The sequence below is a fragment of the Puntigrus tetrazona genome, unplaced genomic scaffold (genome assembly GCF_018831695.1).
Source record: "Puntigrus tetrazona isolate hp1 unplaced genomic scaffold, ASM1883169v1 S000000745, whole genome shotgun sequence".
Classification (NCBI taxonomy): Eukaryota; Metazoa; Chordata; class Actinopteri; order Cypriniformes; family Cyprinidae; genus Puntigrus; species Puntigrus tetrazona.
In genome coordinates, this window is record NW_025048354.1 from 37395 (window position 1) to 59259 (window position 21865).

Genomic DNA, 21865 nt, shown 5'->3' on the forward strand with positions numbered 1-21865 from the left:
TGTTTACCTTTGAAAAGACTGCAATGCAGATGTGGTTACAGGAGCTTGTGAGTACGTCGTGGGATACATGAACGCAAATAAAATGAAGGGCAAAACTGCATACACAGTGCTGGCCCATATAGTCCACAGTACATAATTAGTACATTTTTTCTTATATCCCGAACAAAAAAAATTAAACATGAATGTAATACAAATAAAAGACAAGAGAAAGACCATAAATCAAAACATCAGATCATTTAAAGCAGTATTATGCTATAATGGTGAAGAATAATGTCTAATATTTCATTTACATGTAATGTTTTATTGTTGTGAAAAAAATCATTTGCATATTCAAACAGTATAAACAACTAGGCAAGGCAAGTTTTAAAATAAAATAAAACAGTTTAAAATAAAAGAAGCAAACAACTACAAAGTACATTTCCTAAAGAAAATGTGAGCGGTGCTTGCCGTGGCAAAACTAGCGCTCAGTTGCTAGTTACTACTGAGTTTTATAGAGAAAGCATAGTCGATATAAAAAACTGGATGATGAGTAACTTCTTAACTCTAAATTCAGAAAAAATAGAGGTGCTAATAATTGGACCTAAAAACCCACATATAATAATCTAGAACACAGTCTATCACTTGATGGCTGCTCTGTTAATTCTTCATCATCAGTTAGGAACCTAGGTGTGCTGTTTGACCGCAATCTTTCCTTCAAAAATCATGTTTCTAGCATCTGTAAACTGCGTTTTTTCCATCTTAAAAATATATCTAAATTACGACCTATGCTTTTCAACCTCTAATGCAGAAATATTAATTCATGCGTTTATGACCTTGAGGTTAGATTATTGTAATGCTTTATTGGGTGGTTGTTCTGCACGCAATAAACAAACTTCAGCTAGTCCAAAGCGCAGCAGCCAGAGTCCTTACTAGAACTAGGAAGTATGATCATAGTAGCCCGGTTCTGTCAACACTGCACTGGCTCCCTATCAAACATCGAATAGATTTTAAAATCTTATTAATTACCTATAAAGCTCCTGAATGGTTTAGCTCCTCAATACTTGAGCGAGCTCTTATCACATTATAGTCCTGCACGTCCGCTGCGTTCTCAAAACTCTGGCCATTTGATAATACCTAGAATATCAAAAATCAACTGCTGGCGGCAGATCATTTTCCTATCTAGCACCTAAACTCTGGGAACAATCTCCCTAACTCTGTTCGTGAAGCAGACACACTCTGCCAGTTTAAATCTAGATTAAAGACACATCTTTTTAACTTAGCCTACACATAACACACCAACACACTTTTATTATTCAAATCCGTTAAAGGATTTTTAGGCTGCATTACTTAGATTTGCTGGAACCGGGAACACTACTCTACAATATCGATGTACTTGTGACATCGTGAAAAGAATGGCATCTCACGCTAATATTAGTCCTGTCTCTTTCTCAATCTGTTTTCACAGTTTGTATCCAGATTAGATGGTGGATCAGCACCAAGAGATTATGTTCATCAGAGACCAGAACACCTAGATGCGCCCGTGGACCAATCACCAGATCCTGATGCACACACACATACACACACACACTAAGTCATTTACACTACCTGACACAGCTGCGTTTAAAATTGAACTGGAAGTTAAGTGCTGGGCGGCCGGTCAGAGGAGAACTGACCCCAACTGAGTCTGGTTTCTCCCAAGGTTTTTTTTTCTCCATTCTGTATGCATGGGGTTTTGTTTCCTTGCCGCTGTCGCCTCTGGCTTGCTTGGTTGGGGACACTTAACTTCTAGTGATTATCGTCAAATTGATTACAGAGACCGTCTCTGCATTTAATAACAAACTGTTCACTCTCTTCATTATACATCCCTGTCATTGTACTCTTCTACTTTATACTGTTCAGTGCTTTGATGCAACCTGTGTTGTTAAAAGCGCTATATAAATAAAAATGATTGATTGATTGATATAGAGTTCTCATCATGAATGAGCATGTAGCTAGTTACTGTTAGCATGTAGCACTGCAAGCATCACTAACATGTCTGAAGTCTGACTAGCATGTTACTAGCATGTTTCCAGCATGATTAGCAACTGACTAGCATGTCGCTAGCATTACTAGCATGATTAACAAGTGACTAGCAACATAACACAGGTTGCTATTTACTATTGAAGAAGAACCAACTCCCATGTCAGTACGATGTTCTGATGCAAAGATATAGGTCTTGCTAAAAGGTTGCTAGTGTATTGGGTTTGGTTGCTAAGGGGGTGGCTTGGCAGCTATCAGTCATGATATTATAAAGACTGTTTGTCAGTGTGAATGATATAAACCAACCCCTATGTCTCTGTGACTTTCCGAATTAAAGATATGCCTGTTTGAGTTTGGGTTGCTAGGGTGTTTGATAATGGTTGCTAAGGTGTGGATAGGAGAGATGTCTCTGGTGACTCAGGATTGGCTGTTTGCTGCCCCGAGTCAAACAAGGCCACCCCCATGTCTCTGTGACGTTCTGTTTTGAAGATATATAAGTTTGGAATTTGGTTGCTAAGGTCATCGATAATGGTTGCTAGGGCGTGGCTATGAACAGGTGAAGTAGTTCATGATTGGCTGTTTGCTGCCCCGAGTCAAACGAGCTCACCCCCATGTCTCTATGACATTGATCCAAAGATATCCATCTGAACCATTATAATGGCATTCTATGGGATCTGTTGCTAGGGTGTTCTAAATGGTTGCTAGGGTGTGGCTTGACACCTTCACAGCAATCCAGAGGCTTTGATTGGTTAGCTGAGTAAAATGAGCCCACCCCCACGTCTCTATGATATTTTAATGCAGAGTTATTTTGATTTGCAAAATTCCTATGTAAATTACCATAGTAGGAAAAACAAATTCTTCAAATCTGGTGATTTACAAGTTTGTGCAAAATTCTCACTCTGAGCTACGATCCATTAAAGTCGGTCGCAATGTTAAGTAAATGGGATTTTTTGCCCAATTTTTCGCCCAGTGTACGATCATCGTACACCCGATCGCTTATAAAAGTCATAGCACATTTTTCCTCAATACCCCGCACGATTTGACGCCCGTTTCATGGGTCTGTGGCAAAAACTGTGGGACGAGTTACGCGCCAAAAATCGTACGGAATAAGTATGAGGAATAGTAATAGTGTGCTTGACCTTAAAAGACAAGCAGCACTAATAAACAGAGGAAAAGAATAAACTGCTGAACTCGGCTCTCATTCACATTCGTATTTAATGATCAAAAACATTACAGTCACAGTGAAGTAATAAAATGGATTTAATATGTGTTTATGATAAATATGATCTAGAATGAACCTTTTTTCACATATCTGGGTTTCTCAGCAGCAAGTGACCAGAAATGTATTTTTTTGGAAATTCCGATGTGCTCAAATAGCACAAAGAAACACGCCACTGTTTCATGACTTTCAAGTAAAGGGAAAAAATTGAGAGAGACCGATGCCAGCAGACAGAAGAGAGGACAATATTGCTATCATAGACGAGGCATTAGAAACACTCTTGTATTAGAGTTAACTTTATATATATATATATATATATATATATATATATATATATATATATATATGATGCTGATACCCATTGAAATACATCACAGTACAACATATAATAAACAATATAGTGCACTATTTGTAATACAGCTTACAAAGAATAGTACCTTCATTTCTGGTCATCTTTGATTTCACAATAATTCAAACTGCATTATAACAGACCTTATCACTCTGTAAATAAGAGTAGTTGGCATATTTTCCAGCTTACGAAGACCTTTCGAGTCTTAAAATCAGTTTTCTTGAAACTTCGTCAGACCAACAAACAAAGTAATGTCAGCTTGCACATTAAAACAACAATTACTAGATTGTGATGTAATGAAACACATCTCACACACCTCTAGCTGTCGTTGTATGGTGACCGAATGTCTAATAGCATCGACATCCCCAAGAGTTCAGGCTCCTGTAGAGGTGAATCATGTTCCTTTAAGATCATAACAGGTCCTCTGGTTCCTCCGGGGACTCTGGGTTCTCCTGAGCTGGAGCCTGTGTGTAATCTCTGCACCAGTATCTCCATGTGAGGAAGGCAATCACAATCATAACCAGAATCCCAGGACATACTCCTAACACAATCCTGTGCCCTAAAGGTATAAAAAGAGAAGATGGGAAGAGAGCACAATTTTTTTTTGTTCTGCTTTTTTTATTCAACTCACTGCTTCATTCAAGATTCTACTTGTCAAATACAGTTTGTGCAACCGTGCAAAAGAGAGAGAAAGAAATGTATTTAAATGTAGAATAAATACTTACAACAAAAATATACATCAAATAACAATTACATATGACAATAAAATTAAATATGTGTATGTACAATGTAAACAGGTAAAAGTGGAGGTAGAGAGTGGATTGTGTGCAAATGTACAATATGGATGTTATTAAGGTGCAGATGCAATAAGGGTTAGGGTTCTTTTGGCTTTATTCTCTTACAGTGTGATATAGCGTGGCCAGTTTTGTCTTCATCATCCTGTTTGTTTGTTGATTCTGAACTAGATTCTGTAGAGGATACTGAAAGGTTAGTCACACAGTTCAGCATTAATGTTAAAGTTGATGTTCTAAACGCGATGAATAAACCTAATAGTTTCACCTGTGAGGTTCACTGTGATCAAGGTTTCTCCGTTATAGTCCAGAACTCTGTATGTTCCAGCATCATTATCTGTAAATGCTTTAATGATCAGGTCTTCCTCGCTGACGTTCATTCTATCGCTCCAGAGCCCGTGACGTCTCTCCCAGACCTTCTTCCAGCCTTCACTGGAGTTCTTCTCCACTTTATGAGCAAAGGACATCAGAACATGCAGTTTTATTGGTTTGCCTGTTTTCACAGTAATCTCATCTGAGGAGAATCACAAAGACATCAGTTATTATTATAATGTTTAATCAAATTTAATAATGATGGTTTGATCAGTTATGGATTTACCATAAATATGGATTTGGTATATCTTATTCTGTGCCAGGTTTGTCTGATTATTTCTGTAAAAGACTCTTAAAATGTGTGTCCCAGCGTCACTGAAGCTCAGATTCTTGATGAGGACGTCACATGCTGCTGTTTTAGATACTCGTTCACTACATCCTTCAGTCTGACAGACATCAATGGGTCCTGACTCACCAAATAACTCAACACGTAAAATCTGTTTGTCATCAATTTCACACTGTAGAGTAACATTGCCTTCTCTTTTTCCTGTCACTGGTAGATTTTTGTTTCCTGAAAATACAGACAAATTTTCAATACTGAGAAGTAAATCTGTTAAAATCTATCAGATAAACATTTTTCCCCATTTGTTTTGCATAAATCTATTAATCAACCTCAGTGCTGATCAAAACTTCTACATGTAAAAATCAATCCAGAATTTTTACTCATTACTCACTCACACACACAATAATATGATGTTATGCTCCATATAAAAGCCAGAAATTAAGATTTTTTTGCAATGGTCTATCTAAAAGGTTAATGGTGCCAGCTTGTGATCAACAGTAAAAATTATTAATTTTATCTCCTCCCAACAGAGAAAATCCACCAACAATCAAGAACACATGATTAAATATCATTATAATGAAAGCCAATGGGGGAAAAAACAGACATGAACAGTAAATGAGGGAGAAATAAATTTAAACGTTTGGTAATTTTGATCAGGACTGAGATTTATATATATCCGTTACATTTTTACAGCAGTGTACTTTAGTGGATCTTTTCGTCCCGAACATAACTAAAGTGTAGTGAATTTGAACATTACCCAAGGGTTAAAACAAATAAATCACAAAGAGATTCATGATGTAATATGTTTGTGTTGGCGCAGCCATTTTGCGTGTGATAACCGGTAAACTATATCAAATTATTCGGAGGCAAAAACATTCACGCTACTCGGTATTCTGATGAACCGAAACTAACTTTATTTGCATATGTCCTTTTATGGAAGACAGGTCACATATCACATGAGTAGTATGAGGGCACACCCAATACAAATGTTAACAGTTTGAAAATTGAAATCAACCAATCCACAAAAGTCACTGAGAGAAAAAGAGAGAAACAAGACATGATTTATTACCAGAAAGATACTGACCGCTGTGACTGTGATAGATGAGACCAAACAGAAGCAGCAGACTGAAGAACCTGAAGAGACACAGACACACATCACAAAGATGATAAAAGAACTATAAAATAATACACAACAGACCTCGAAACGGTTTCACTTTCATTTCAGGATTTAACATATAAACCAAACTGAAAGTCACAGAAATTTAATAATTACATGAATAATCCATCCATTGATTAAAAACAGCTTAACATTGTAACAGATCTAGAAAAATGATCATTATAATAATCATAATAATCATAATAATTATAAAAATAATTATAATAATGCTTAGCATCATTAGCATCATTTGTAGGTAACGCTTTCCCAGCAAAAAGGAAAAAATAATACAAACGTAAAAAAAAAAACTATAGTGATACAAAAAGTTTGAAACTTACATTGTATAAGTTCATGAGTTCATGCGTCTCGTTTTCTGTGTGTCTAAACTACAGGTTTAGCGAGATCTGAGTGACGAGTCGGCTGCCCCTCCCCTTGATTTTGTTTGTGTGTGTGTGTGTGTGCGTGTGTGTTTCCCATAAGACCTTAAGCGGAGGAGAAGCCGCCGCCCCTCCGGCCACGAACCAGAGAGGGGAGCGCGTGCGGCCGCCGGACTCCGCCCCTTACCTGGACTCTTCCCCCTGGAACACTACCTGACCTGCACTCCCCCTGCAGCACGACGAGGATACCAGTTAGCCCGTTTATTTTGGACACTCTTTCCCCTGGACACCATTATTTTGTATTTTTGTTAATAAAAAAAAAATCCTCTCCGAGGCCTGACGCCACGCCCACTGTGTCTGTAATTAGCTCCTCCCACCAAAGTAGGTGAAGTAGAAATATACAGTAAAATAAAAGTGAAAGTGTGTATAAATGTGTTTCTGAATGATGCTGTAGTACTAAAGGTTTTGTGCTTCTTTTTCTGATTTCTTCATTGCCAGGTATGTTTACAGATACAAGTTCTAGTGACAGGAGCTCTACAGTGCAACAGGATGACAAGACACAGATAAAATGTCCTGGAGAGTGGGGTGGGATGTACCACTGATTCGAATGAATCAAGTTTACCAAACTTTGAACTGTAAATGTTAAAACAATTTCTTTTTTTTTGAATGAATGAACTGATCAACCAGGTGCTGGAGCTCTCCTTCTGGGGAGCCGAGAGTTGGTTGTTGAAAAAACAAAAGCCACGGGATTGGAGACGGCAAGACAGCTGGTTCTTCTTCCCAACCCATCGTTTTAACAGGTTGACGTGGTACAATTGATCAGTTCTGCGTCGGCCCAGCTGGTGCAGTCTGTAGGTTACTGGCCTGATCTTTTCTACCACAGTATATAGCCCTTGCCAGGTGGCCAGAAACTTGCGTGTCGCAGTGGGGATGAGAACCATCGGTCTCAGGCTGGAATTCACGTGGTTGGCCTGCTCGGGTTGTAATGGTTCTGCTGGGCCTGCTGCACCTTACTGAGGTGGTCCGGGACTAAAATCATGACCGGTCGATCCGCTCCCTCATCTCCTTAACGTGTTCGACATCGCTTCAGTGGACTGCAGCTCCGAGGCTTCTCTGGTGACATCCAGGAGTCCCTGGGGCTGTCGGCCAAAGAGGAGTTCGAGTCCACCACTCACCGCAACATCTGCTTCAGTGTCTGAAGCTTCCGTCAGTCTGTGGATGGTATACTCGACAAGATGTGTTCATGACCCCAGACTTCGGCAGACTTCGGCAGTGACCCTACTAGGTCCATCCTGTTTCACTCGAAGGGCACCTCGATGATGGGTAAGGGAATCAGCAGACTGGGGAGGGGGAGTTCTTGGGCCTGTGAGCTCCAATACGATTTCCATTTTTGTCTTGGGCACCATCAACAACTGTTTCTCTCACCCCCCTACCCTCTAATTTGATGAGATTTACTTGAATATTAAAAATACAAAATATAAAGCTGATAAATGTTGGCTTATTTTACCAAAATGCATTTTATTATTCATTATTATGTACATAAATGGACAATAATGAACATAATTAAACAAAACAAGTAAAATATTTAACCTTGATTAGTTTTATGTCGGTTAATATGAGAAATTCCATTTCAAAAATAAATATGGCAATTTTTTCTGAAGTAATATATAATTATATTTGCGGAGTGATGTAATTTAACATAGTAAGTGGGATAAAACGCTGCGAGGGGCAATTACTGTAGTTATTCTGTTCTGAACATCAAATCCTTTCTTTTTCCATAAAATGTATTGCAACTAGTTGGGTGAATAAAAATGTTTGGATATTTCTATTTAAAAAAAATACCTCAAGCGTCAGGTAGCTAGTTAGCTAGCCAGTTAGCATCAGCTAACAAAATGTTTCAAGAGGCTAATCTCATATTTATTGGTTATATTCTTTGTAATTTTCAGCTCTAACGGCATGTATTTTGTTTTTGCTGTAAATGTTGAAAATGTTTTGTCATTCTGGGGCGTTTTAGCCCACTCATGGGAGCGTTTTGCTTCATAGTAACGTCCTTTTGGTACAAATGAATTTTGTTAAAAGTCTAATAACATGAAAACGCTGAGCATTTTTCATACTTTGTGTATAATATGTGTCACTGAACATGAAACCTTTGTTTCACAGAAAACAAATCATGTTAACAACTTGCTAACTACATAATTGTGTTAGCATTATGTTAACAACATGTTAACACAAGTAAAATGCTAAAGAAAACCCTGGGTATGAAGACTTGTATGGCTTAATATAATGTAAACTACGTCCTTACTGAAATATGTAGAAGAAAGTCATGAATGCTTTATGTTTTTGTTTTTATTTTTAAATCTCATCGTTTTATACATATTTTGGACTGAGGGAGGCGCCATTATCCTGATGCAGTAAAATGGTTGCACATGGTGAGCTCAGAATACACATCTGAAAAATGATGGTGTATTTTAAGCAGTTTCTACTGTAGGAAAAAAAAGCAAAAGCACCTCAATGTTCTGAGCAATTATTATAAAAGAAACCTGAAAAAATATTCTTTTAAACATTGTAATATGCTGATTTGCCATTTAAGAAACAATTACTATTATTACGTTGAAAACAGACATTTTTGTTAGGTTTGTTTGATGAATAGAAAGTTAATCTGAAATAGAAGTCTTTTTTTGTGACATTATAAATGTATTTATCGTCACATTTGTTACATTTAAACATTCTTGCCAAATAAAGTAATAATTTCTAATCAATAATAATGTTTCTTAGAGTGATTACTTATTAGAATGATTTTGGAGGATCATGTGACACTGAAGACTGAGTAATGATGCTGAAAATGTAATCTTTACATTTTAAAATATATTCAAATCAAAGGCGATTTCAAATATTTCACTATATTACTGCTCTTGCTGTACTTTGTGTCAAATCAATGCAGGTTTGGGTAGCAGAAAAGACTTGAAAAAACATAAAAAGTGTTACTGACCAAAAACAATGATGCATATATTTGTATGAAATAAAGCTTTATTAAATCTATAGGTAGTATTGGTCATATGAAGATTAAAAAAATGGTTGTTTTAAAGAAACTGGACACAGTTTTGTTCACAACAGTAGACCTACTTGTGAAGACAAGAAAAAACAGTGGATAGAGATATTCGGAAAATGAAGGAAAGGGAAGGGAAAGTGAAGATGCAACACAAGAGAGAACCTTTAATCATTTTACACAGCCCCAGAATAAGGATTTAGACCTTTTTTATATGATGATGGACATACAAAAAATAGGGTTGTTTGTGGTTTTAGAAATTATTGTGGATGTATAGGCTATATAGAGAAATACGGGGGCCAGGATTGCACCTTTTGGGGTATACAGCTTGTCACCGGAGCAGTACCACTTAATTCATACTCTTAATATGTAGGCCTGCTTATTACGGGTAAAAAAAAAGGTTCTTTTAAGGGTACTGCTCCAGTGACAAGCAGTTGTACCCTACAAGATAAAATCATCCAGCCTTAAACATAGTATTAACAAATTTTAATGGAAATAAATTGTATCTGATTTAAAAACCTTCCCAAACATGACCACTCAGATCACCACCAGAGGTCACCTCAACTGAAACTATAACCATTTTTGTTAAATATCCCTAAATATGATATACAGTTACTGCTTAAAATATTCAACATATTTATTACAGCTACAGTTTAGCTATAAATACACAGTTTTTCTTCATCTTCATATCAACCTGTCCTCCAACCAATACACCAGCATAACGTAGGTTGTTTGTCCAAATCCCTGAAATATGACCCATCAGAGCGTATAACACAATTGTGCCCTTATTGGCAACAGAACATTTTCATATTAATGAATATGTACTATAAATCATGATTTTGCACTATATATGTAAGAGGTAGGTTAAGGACTGGGTTAGGTGTCATCATTCGTATGAGTTACACCTAGCATAATATGTATGAATTAAAGTGAGATCACTGTAAAAAATTCACACACTGCATTTAAATAGAAACACATTTTGATTGATAATGACATGATACTTCATTTAATGCCGGCAGACACAACATAACGTTTAACTTTAACAAAACAATAAGTCATAATAAGATGATAAATAGTGATTTTAACTCTTACTAATGTTTTCATTCTGTAAGTCTTTTGTGTTTTCTTAGCATGCAGTGTTTTTTTCACCTCATATTTTTGTGGTTTTAGTTGCATAAGCTCATTGTAGTCAGTCAGGAAATCATTATTGTTCTTTGCACATCAGTGATGTAAAACCACTTGTTCTGAAACTGCGATAACAGATGTGTTTGAAAAGGTTTAGCGTTAGCAATTATTTGGTTTTCAACCAGAAAACTAGTGTTACTCACCTATAACGAATAAATGCCCATTCAACACGTGAGAAAAGACAATTGCAAATAATACAAAATGAATTGACATGTACTAAACAAAATATATATATGAAAATAAGGTATTTCATGGAGTCAAAGTCACAGTAGAACTTATAGGAACTGAAAATCCGAAGAACATAAGAAGAAAGTCAATAGTTCTTTCCTTCACTGAGGATCGTAGTCATGAAAAAGTCTTATAATCTCTCAGGCAGAGCAAGCAGGCAGGCAGACAGTCGATCAGAGCTTGTAGTATTCAGGGGATTGGGATCGCGATCGGGATCAACTGATGAGGGGAGTGACTGCATGACAGTCCAGTAGGATCACTGAGTAGGTGTGTTATTATAGGTTGGCTGATTATGATTGCCATCACTTCATATAGATAGCTTCTCAAGGATGAACTTGTGTTCTGGATGACTGATCCAGGATTTAGATTGAGATTTAGATTCAACTTTATTGTCATTACACATGTACAAGTAAAGTAACGAAATGCAGTTTACGTCTTTACATTTACAAGTGCACATACAGGTAATATTTACAGGAGATAAATATGTATAAATTAAAATACAGGCGAATGTGTTAAGAGCTTAATATACAGGTTGCTATTGTCTATGAGGGGAAATTTACAGTTAGGCACGTATAAACAATTTACAGATGGTTATGTACAAACAGGATATACAGGATATGTATAGACAAATTTACAAGAGTATGTACAATGGATATGTACATACATTTACAATAGATATATACAGTGGAGTGCAATGAATGTTAAACAGTGCAATTTTTTTATGGGGTGGGATGGGGAGTAATTCAGTAGTAAGACAGCTCTGGTAAAAAAGCTGTTCCTCAGTCTACTTGTTCTAGTCCGGGGAATCTGGAATCGCCTGCCGGATGGCAAGAGGGAAAACAGTTTGTGGCAGGGTGATAGGAGTCTCTTAAGAGAATACTGCATGCTCGATTTTAAAACAGTATTTTTTCTGGATGTCCTCAATGGATGGAAGTGGAGTTCCTGTGATGCTTTGGGCAGTTTTCACCACCCGCTGCAGTGCCTTACGCTCAGCAACAGAGCAACTCCCATACCAGACTGTGACACAGTTCGTTAGGATGCTCTCTATTGTGCAGCTATAGAAGTTCACCAGGATGGCTGAGTACAGCTGGTTCTTCTTAAGTTTCCTCAGGAAGAAAAGACGCTGGTGAGCCTTCTTGACCAGGCTGGAGGTATTGGTGGTCCAGGACAGGTCTTCAGAGATGTGGGTTCCCAGGAACTTTGTGGATGGGATCGTGTGTGCCTCTTCTCACCTTCCTGAAGTCCACAATGAGCTCCTTGGTTTTGGTAATTTTAAGGAGCAGATTATTGTCTTTGCACCATGTGGCCATGCTGGACAGAAGAGTGAGAGTGACAGAAGCGGAGCGGATGTGGCCTGACCTAACATGCTGAGGTCTGTTGGTCAGGAAGTCCATAGCCCAGTTACACAGTGAGATGTTAATGTCAAGATCTCTAAGTTTGGTAATTAATTTAGAGGGTATGACAGTGTTGAATGCTGAGCTGAAGTCAACAAACAGCATCCGTGCATAAGTGTTTTTATTGTCCAAGTGTGTGAGTATGGAGTGCAGTGCGATGGAGACTGCATCATCAGTGCTCCTATTGCCTTGAAAGGCAAACTGGTGGGGGAGGCAGAGAGTCCTTCAGATGTGACAAGACTAGTTGCTCAAAGCACTTCATAATGATGGGTAGTCGTTTAGGCACACTGGGCTTGAGATTTTCCGCACTGGCACAATGGAGGTGGATTTGAGGCATGTTGGCACATTTGCTTGGGCAAAGGACATGTGGTCCTTTGCCCATCCATGGCTTCTGATTTGGGTATGTGGTGCTCTGTTTCTGGGTAGTAACACTGTCTATGGTGGTGTTGATGTAACCCCGAACAGAGGAAGTGTAGTGATCTATATCCGTATGAGAGCCACAGGTGGCCTGGGAAGCAAACATACTCAAGTCTGTGTGTTGAAACCTGTCCTGGAGTGTGGAGTCAGCCCCTGCTGGCCAAACTGTGATGGTCCTCAATGATGGCTTCACACTTGAAGGGGGTGAAGCCCGTCGATGTTTGATCCTTCAGTATCCCCACCTCCACTGTCCAGGAGTCCGGAGCGGCAGCAATGGTGTGTACTATGTGTCTCCGTGCACACACATGATCGGCAGCAGAGTTTTGCTGTCACGTCGGGGTCCCGCCATTCAAGGCTGTAGGAGGCTGACGGCACTGCCGGAGTTGAGATGTGCCCGGTAGGGCCATCCATTTACTTTGACGTCCGCCACCAGAGCTCCGGTTGGAGGACCAGCGTGTAGAATGCAGCTTGCCAGCCATGTTGGTGCTGGGGCCACGCCATCCTCTGTGGGCATGGTTTCATTGCGGTGCTAGGGAGCCGCCAGCCTGCTTACTGGCCGCAAGGTGCCCGCTGGAGCACGTCGCTCCTGGACCACCCTCCGGAGAAAAGGCGGAGTTCTCTCCCCCAGCTCCCGGTGTTGAGCCGCATCCGCAAGTTCAATTGCCTCAACCAGCTCCAGGGTGCTGGTAGGATTCCTCATCCTTACAGCTTGTTGATGAGTTCGGGGAAGGGCTCGTAGGAAGCGAATGACCACAACACGCTCCTCTACCTGGCTTGCTGATGGTGACCCCTCCAGGAGCCAGTGTTGGGCCAGCAATGTGAGCTCAGCGGCCTGTGCCCTGGCTGGTTGGTGGGGCTGTTCTCCTACCTTAATCTCTCCAGTGGGAGGTTGAACATGCAAAACAAAACTTGGACTACTAAACTAGTAGGAAGCAATGAGCTGTTTTGATTTGAGTCCTCGGGACACATGGTCTGTGGGGTTGTCTTCATTCAATCAATCAATAATTTTTATTTATATAGTGTTTTTTAACAACAGATTGCATCAAAGCACTGAACAGTATAAAGCAGAAGAATAAAATGACAGGGATGTATAATGACGAGAGTGAACAATATGTTATTAAATGCAGAGAGGGTCTCTGTAATAAATTAGACGATAATCACTAGATGTTACGTGTCCCCAACAAAGCAAGCCAGAGGTGACAGCAGCAAGGAACCAAAACCCCATCCATACAGAATTTCGAAAACAAACCTTGGGAGAAACCAGACTCAGTTGGGCCAGTTCTCCTCTGACCGGACACCCAACACTTAACTGCCAGTTCAATTTTAAATGCAGCTGTGTCAGATAGTGTAAATTGTGTGTGTGTGTGTGTGTGTGTGCATCAGGATTTGGTGATCTGTCATGTCATGTCTATGTAGGCTCCAAGTTTAGCTGGTATTTTTAGTTTTACTCCTTGCTCGCTCTGCCTTTTTGTTTTCCCCAGACCTCTGTTCACCCGTTTCAGTCCTGGTTCCTCCGGTGCTGTGTTTGGCAGCTGGTCCTCATCTGACCCTTTTGGATTTTTTGTTGGAATCAAGCAGCAGGACTAATGTAGAGACTCTTTGACAAGATTTCCTTTTTGCCAAATGCTCCCTGCCTAGTGGAGTGACTGGAGGCTCGTTTTGACTAAGAACTGTTATTTTCCTACCTTTTGTTAAGTCTTCTGTTCCTCTGCCCCAGTCAAGTTTTTGTTCAGAGACTATTAATAAAATTAAGTTGAATCCTTGAATTGAATCCTTGTTCGTTCCTGACACTAGGTGTTCTGGTCTCTGATGAACATAATCTCTGGGTGCTGATCCACCATCTAGTCTGGATACAAACTGGGAAACAGATTAAAAAAGAAACAAGACTAATGCTAGCGTAGATGCCATTCTTTTTACGATGTCACAAGTACATCGTGTTTTAGGAGTAGTGTTCCCAGTTCCAGCGGATCTAATTATGCAGCCTAAAAATCCTTTAACGGAATTGAATAATAAAAGTGTGTTATGTGTAGGCTAGGTTAAAAAGATGTGTCTTTAATCTAGATTTAAACTGGCAGAGTGTGTCTGCCCCCCGAACAGAGTTAGGGAGATTGTTGCAGAGTTTAGGTTCTAGATAGGAAAAGGATCTGCTGCTGCAATCGATTTTATCAAATGGCCAGAGTTTAGAGTGCAGGACTATAATGTGATAAGAGCTTGCTCAAGTATTGAGGAGCTAAACAATTCAGGGCTTTATAGGTAATTAATAAGATTTTAAAATCTATTCGATATTTGATAGAGAGCCAGTGCAGTGTTGACAGAACCGGGCTAATATGATCATACTTCCTAGTTCTAGTAAGGACTCTAGCTGCTGTGTTTTGGACTAGCTGAAGTTTGTTTATGAAGCGTGCAGAACAACTACCCAATAAAGCATTACAATAATCTAACCTCATGGTCATAAACACATGAATTAATATTTCTGTATTAGAGGTTGAAAGCATAGGTCGTAATATAGATATATTTTTAAAATGGAAAAACTAAATTTTACAGTTGCTGAAAACAGGGTTGTGAAGAAAGATTGCTGTCAAACAGCAATCTGACGCAGCATTCCTCTATTGTGTTGGTTTAGTGCTTTCCTTGACGTGCTGAATACGGTTCACTATGAAAACATGAAAACGCCTTGTTTCATTGTTTATATATCCTAAGACGACTTGCAAATCCGTTCTTGAATATTTGCTACTACTGCTGCAGACAACTTCGATGTTGGCACAGTACTTACCTTGGTGGGTGCTACTCTGGACTTGGCAATGACAAATGAACAATAGATTTGTCCTGATTTACTGATTGCTCTTAGATAGGTACAGACACCATATCCTGCAAGACTCTGAAAAATGGTGAAGTTCATATCTCTGAACTTCTTGAAAATCTGCTGGTAGATAGCAACAATCAATCTTGACATGAGCAAGGTTCTTTTAGATGTAGAAGCCAGGACTCCCACCGTGACTTAAGCTCCTTTGAAAGTGGTGTATCCCAGTCTGTTCTTGTCATGACACATTTGCTGTAGCATTTGCTTCCCAAGTAAAACGAAAGGTGTCACAAAGCCAAGTGGGTCGTAAACGGAGGTTAAGGTTGACAAGATTCCTTGTCTGGAGAGTGGATGCTCACTCACGACTACTCAAAACTGGAGATGGTCTGAAACAACCCTCCATTTAACCAAATGTGGGCTATTGGAAACAAACTTGTGACAATTTCAATTTCCCAGTTCTTCAAATGGGACCCTTTCTGCATCTCCACACTCTATTGTTTCGTTCATGAACAATGTATAGTCGCTGCAATATTGTTATATCTCTTTCAAGTTTTTTCTTGAGACATTTGAGTCGGTGTTCTGCACAACGTCTGTCTGTTGTCACTTCTTCTTCCATTATAGAAATAAAGGTTTCAAGTTTTTTTCTTTCACAATCCTTTTCCTCCATAACCTTCAGAGTGGCTTCAGTGGCAGCTAGTTCAGCTGCTGCTTCTTGTTTCTTTACAGACAACCTGCTTGAACTTAAACATGTACTTCTTGAACCTTTGGATCTTTGGGATGCTGAGATGAACAATGACCCAGCCTTATTCCTGCGAGCTGATTTTGTTGCTGGATCCTTTACATTTCCCTTTTCTGCAAGACATTCTTGAGCATGTTGTATAAGCTTTCGAGAAACAGCATCACATATGTCCACTCTTCAACGAGTTTCTCTGTCAGAAGTTACATGACTGCACAGCTTGTCATCGACTTGTTTTACTTTTGCTGAGGTATACTGCTCTGGACAATTTAAACATGCGATCTTGCATTAACATGTTCTTCAAGTGCCCCTTCAACTTTTTCAGAAGCTGCTTTCCATCCACCATAGCTTGCCTTAAAGTGAGTTTGAAGCTTATTCTCCTTTTCTTCGTGCAGTGCTTTACCCTTTTCAGTGAGTTTTCTCTTTTTCTCTTTTGGGCTTGTGTCCAAAGTTTCATCATCAAGACTTACTTGTAACTGTAACTCCACAGCGTTAGTGTCACAGTCTTCTTGATCAGCCATGCCACTACCCTAGTGTACTGTAGACTTTGTTACTTATAACGTAAGATCAACAAGTGATATTACATCCTTATATGTGCTTATGAACTTAAATTTAACTCCAAATTAGAAATAAGCTGTGGTGGGGTGAAGAAACACAAAGCAAGAGTGAGCTCAAAAACAAATGCCCCAGAGGGTGGATTTATTAACAAAACAAGTAAATAGGTGTGATACGGGGGGAGAGAAATGTCCCAGGGAAGGTCCTTGGTGTGGCAGTGTTTTCTTGTTCTCCAGTGCTGAAGTGCCGTGAAGTGGATCAGTGCCGTGGGGTGATGGCCGATTGTTCACACACTGCTGTCTGGAATAGAAAAGGAGATCAGACGTTACTGCTTGCTGATATGAAGATCATGCTCACCCCTCTGGGGTGCCTCATGGCTTTTTAAAGCCAGCGAAAAATGACTTGCAGCTGTGAGTGATTGGCCGGTGATGGGTGAATCCAGGTGCTTCGTGTCTGTTGCCAGGGCGACGCTGATGGCTGTTCGGGACACTCGTCACACCAACAACCCCTTCCCCAACCCCTTGAACTTGTGGCAGAGGAGGTAACATCGCAGCTTCAGAGCTGCCCACTTGATGGCCAGGGCCTCCTTCTCCACTGCAGCATAATTTCTCTCGGTCGGGGTCAACCGGATGCTCCTCTCCCTCCTGGATCTGAGACCTGGACTGCTCCCAGACCTGTATCAGAAGCATCAGTTTGCAGCAGGAAGGGCCAGCTGAAGTCCGGGGCTCACAGGACTGGCTCCGAGGTCAAGGCTGCCGCGATCTTAATAAAGGCCTCCTCCGTGGTGGGTGTCTAGGTAAATTTTTCCGGCTGCCCCTTCCTGGTCAGATCTGTCAGGGTGGCAGCTGGAGAGGAGCAGTTAGGGATGAAGCACCTGTAGTAGCCAGTCAACCCCAGAAAGGCTCATACCTGGGTCTTGGTGAGGGGCCTGGGTGCGTTCCTGACAGGTTACACCTTTTTCTTCTGGGGCTGGATGAGGCCCCTCCTGACTTGGAAACCCAGGTCCTTAATCTCTTTCCAGTTCTTTAACAGGCTTATATGGTATAACTGATCAGTACGTCTTCGGCCCGGTTGATGGAGTCTATAGGTTTACGCGGCCGATTTGTTCAGTGGCGGAATACGGCCCTTGCCAGGTTGCCAGGAATTTGCATGCAGCCGTTGGAACGAGGACCATCACCTTGTCTCCGGGCTGGAACTCCCATGGTTGGGCTGTCCGGTTATAGTGGTGTTGTTGGGCCTGTTGTGTTTTAACCAGGTGTACAATGTCTGATGCATCAAATTTGGCAAGATGGCGCCGTTGAGGTCGCTCCGGCAAAACTTTCAGTTTTTTTGTTAATCGTCTGTATTTTAAATAGTCTACGCTGTTCTCTTTATATAAGATGGCTATCATTACATATGACCAAGCCTCTCTTATATCTATTGGTGTACAATGCACCCACCTTTCACCGTTTTTAAACCCGGACCCATGTTGGCCGAGTGAGATCCTGTCGAAGACAAAAGGACGCGACCCGCACCGGCGTCCACGAGGGAAACGAGCCGGCGTCAGGAACAGCTTGAGGGCATGATCACACCGTGCTCCCCTACCTAGTGTCCTGTTAGCCAACATCCAGTCTCTGGAAAACAAGCTCTATGACCTCAGGGCAAGGATCAATTTCCAGAGAGACATTTGGGACTGCAACCTTCTCTGCTTCACCGAGACATGGCTGAACCCAGCGGTACCAGACCACGCCATACAACCGGCCGAGTTTTTCTCTGTTTACCGCAAGGACAGAACAATGGAGTCGGGGAAGACAAGGGCAGGTGGAGTGTGTCTGATGGTGAACAACTGCTGGTGCAACAGCGCAAGCATTGTTCCTCTCTCACGCTCCTGCACACCAAACCTGGAACTTCTGATCATCAAATGTTGCCCTTTCTATCTTTCACGGGAATTCAGCTCGGTCATAGTCAGTGCCGTTTATATTCTACCTCAAGCGGACACGGACACTGAAATATGGGACTTACACGAACACTTAACAACACACCAGACACAGCAAGAGGCGAATCCGGTGATCAGTGGCTTTTCCAGGTGATCATGGTTTATTCCCAGGGCAACGCTGATGGTAGCTCGGGATGCCCGTCACAAGAGCTACAAGTCAAAATCATTTTCCTCATGCCTGTTTACAAACAGAGGCTGTAACAGGAAACCCCGGTGCAGAGGGAGGTGTCACGCTTGTCTGCCCAATCGGTGGCAGCTCTGGATGGCGCCCAGACTGGGCCATGTTCAGGCGCAGCTCCGAGGACGTCAACATGTTTACGGAAGCGGTGGTGGGATTCATCTGGAAACTAGTGGATGACACAGTAGAGAAAACCGTCATCAGGACGTTTACCAACCAGAAGCCGTGGGTAGACAAAACTATCCGCGACTCTCTGAGATCCCGCTCCGTAGCCTATTACACGGGGATAGTCACCGGGGGTATGACTGAATACAAAGCTGCATCGTACAGCTTGCGCAGAGCGGTGAAGGAGGCAAAGAGGCGCTACGGGAAGAAATTAGAGTCACAGTTTCAGCACAGTGACTCTAGGAGCCTGTGGCAGGGACTGAGAAACATCACGGACTATAAAACGCCAACCTCCCGAGTCCATAGAACTGGTCTACGGAAGATGCCATCACACAACTCCTCCACAGAACCACGAGCCACCTGGATTTTAGAAAGCGATGGTGTTGGGGAACTATGGTGGGGAACAATGGTGTTGAATGCTGAACTATAGTTCACGAACAGCATTTTCACATAGTTCCCTCCACACTCCCCTCCAAGTTGGAGGTCCTGGGACTCAGCCCATCGCTGCGTCACTGGATCACCAACTCCTGACCGACAGACAGACCACAAGCCGCAGACGGATGATGGGAAAAACACACCTCATCCTCCCCTCACCCTCAGCACTGGAGCCCCTCAGGTTGTGTTCTGAGCCCCCTGCTGTACTCGCTGTGCACACATGACTGTGTGGCCACACAAACTCCACCACCATCATTAAATTTGCTGACGACACTGTCGTGGTGGGCCTGATCTCCAACAACGATGAGATGGCCTACCTTCAGGAGAGATCAACAACCTGAAGAGATGGTGTCAGGAGAACAATCTGCTCCTGAACGTCAGAAAACAAAGGAGTTAATAGTGGACTTCAGCACGAAGCAGGTGCGCTCTTACCATCCCATCATGATCAACGGGACCCCAGTGGAGATAGTGGACAGTTTTTCGTTACCTGGGTGTTCATCACGCAGGACCTGTCTTGGTCCTGTCACATCAACACCCTGGTGAAGAACTTTTACACCTGCATCATTGAGAGTGTCCTGACGGGAAACATCACCTTCTGGTTCGGGAACAGCACCATGCAGGACAGGCGAGGGTGGTGCGGTCAGCTGAGCGCACCATCCGCACTGAGCTCCCTGTGCTGCAGCACATCTACAACAAGCGGTGCCCTACCAGGGCCAGGAAGATCGTCAAAGACCTCAGCCATCCCAACAATGGACTCTTTTCTCTGTTGCATTCAGGAAAGCACTTTCATTCCCTTAAGGCAAATACAGAGAGAATGAGGAGGAGCTTCTTCCCGCAGGTCATTCAGAGTCTGAACCAGGAAACACCCAGCACCTAATTACCAGGACTCTCATGTTCAATCAATCAATCAATCATTTTTATTTATATAGCGCTTTTAACAACACAGGTTGCATCAAAGCACTGTACAGTATAATGACAGGGATGTATAATGACGAGAGTGACCAATTTCTTATTAAATGCAGAGACGGTCTCTGTAGTCAATTCAACGATAATCACTAGAAGTTAAGTGTCCCCAACCAAGCAAGCCAGAGGCGACAGCGGCAAGGAAACAAAACCCCATGCATACAGAATGGAGAAAAAAAAACCTTGGGAGAAACCAGACTCAGTTGGGGTCAGTTCTCCTCTGGACTCCTCTTCCAGTTCAATTTTAAACGCAGCTGTGTCAGGTAGTGTAAATGACTTAGTGTGTGCGTGTGTGTGTGTGCATCAGGATCTGGTGATTGGTCCACGGGGCGCATCTAGGTGTTCTGGTCTCTGATGAATATAATCTCTGGGTGCTGATCCACCATCTAGTCTGGATACAAACTGTGAAAACAGATTGAGAAAGAGACAGGACTAATATTAGCGTAGATGCCATTCTTTTTACAATGTCACAAGTACATCGTATTGTAGGAGTAGTGTTCCCGGTTCCAGCAAATCTAAGTAATGCAGCCTAAAAATCCTTTAACGGATTTGAATAATAAAAGGCGTGTTGGAGTGTTATGTGTAGGCTAAGTTAAAAAGATGTGTCTTTAATCTAGATTTAAACTGGCAGAGTGTGTCTGCCTCCCTAACAGAGTTAGGAGATTGTTCCAGAGTTTAGGTGCTAGATAGGAAAATGATCTGCCGCCCGCAGTTGATTTTGATATTCTAGGTATTATCAAATGGCCAGAGTTTTGAGAACATAGCGGACGTGCAGGACTATAATGTCATAAGAGCTCGCTCAAGTATTGAGGAGCTAAACCATTCAGGGCTTTATAGGTAATTAATAAGATTTTAAAATCTATTCGATGTTTGATAGGGAGCCAGTGCAGTGTTGACAGAACCGGGCTAATATGATCATACTTCCTAGTTCTAGTAAGGACTCTGGCTGCTGCGTTTGGACTAGCTGAAGTTTGTTTATTAAGCGTGCAGAACAACCACCCAATAAAGCATTGCAATAATCTAACCTTGAGGTCATAAACGCATGAATTAATATTTCTGCATTAGAGGTTGAAAGCATAGGTCGTAATCTAGATATATTTTTAAGATGGAAAACGCAGTTTACAGATGCTAGAAACATGGTTTTCGGAAGGAAAGATTGCTGTCAAACAGCACACCTAGGTTCCTAACTGATGATGAAGAATTAACAGAGCAGCCATCAAGTGATAGGCTTTGTTCTAGATTA

The 21865-nt window shown here is 41.3% G+C and overlaps 1 protein-coding gene across 2 annotated transcripts; it reads right to left on the reverse strand.

Annotated features, from left to right (window-relative positions):
• Window positions 1-3194: 3194 nt before the first annotated feature.
• Window positions 3195-6635, reverse strand: LOC122335129. 2 transcript variants are annotated; one of them, XM_043232896.1, is made up of 6 exons: window positions 6507-6635; window positions 6082-6146; window positions 4956-5240; window positions 4626-4871; window positions 4469-4534; window positions 3195-4125 (listed from the first exon to the last, which is right to left on the reverse strand). In XM_043232896.1, coding segments are annotated over exons 1-6 (813 nt in total). In that variant the 5' UTR covers window positions 6509-6635; the 3' UTR covers window positions 3195-3976. The 2 variants fall into 2 exon arrangements, with proteins under 2 accessions (XP_043088831.1, XP_043088832.1); XM_043232897.1 differs by having other exon boundaries at window positions 6097-6146; window positions 6507-6631.
• Between the last annotated feature and the right edge of the window lie 15230 nt (window positions 6636-21865).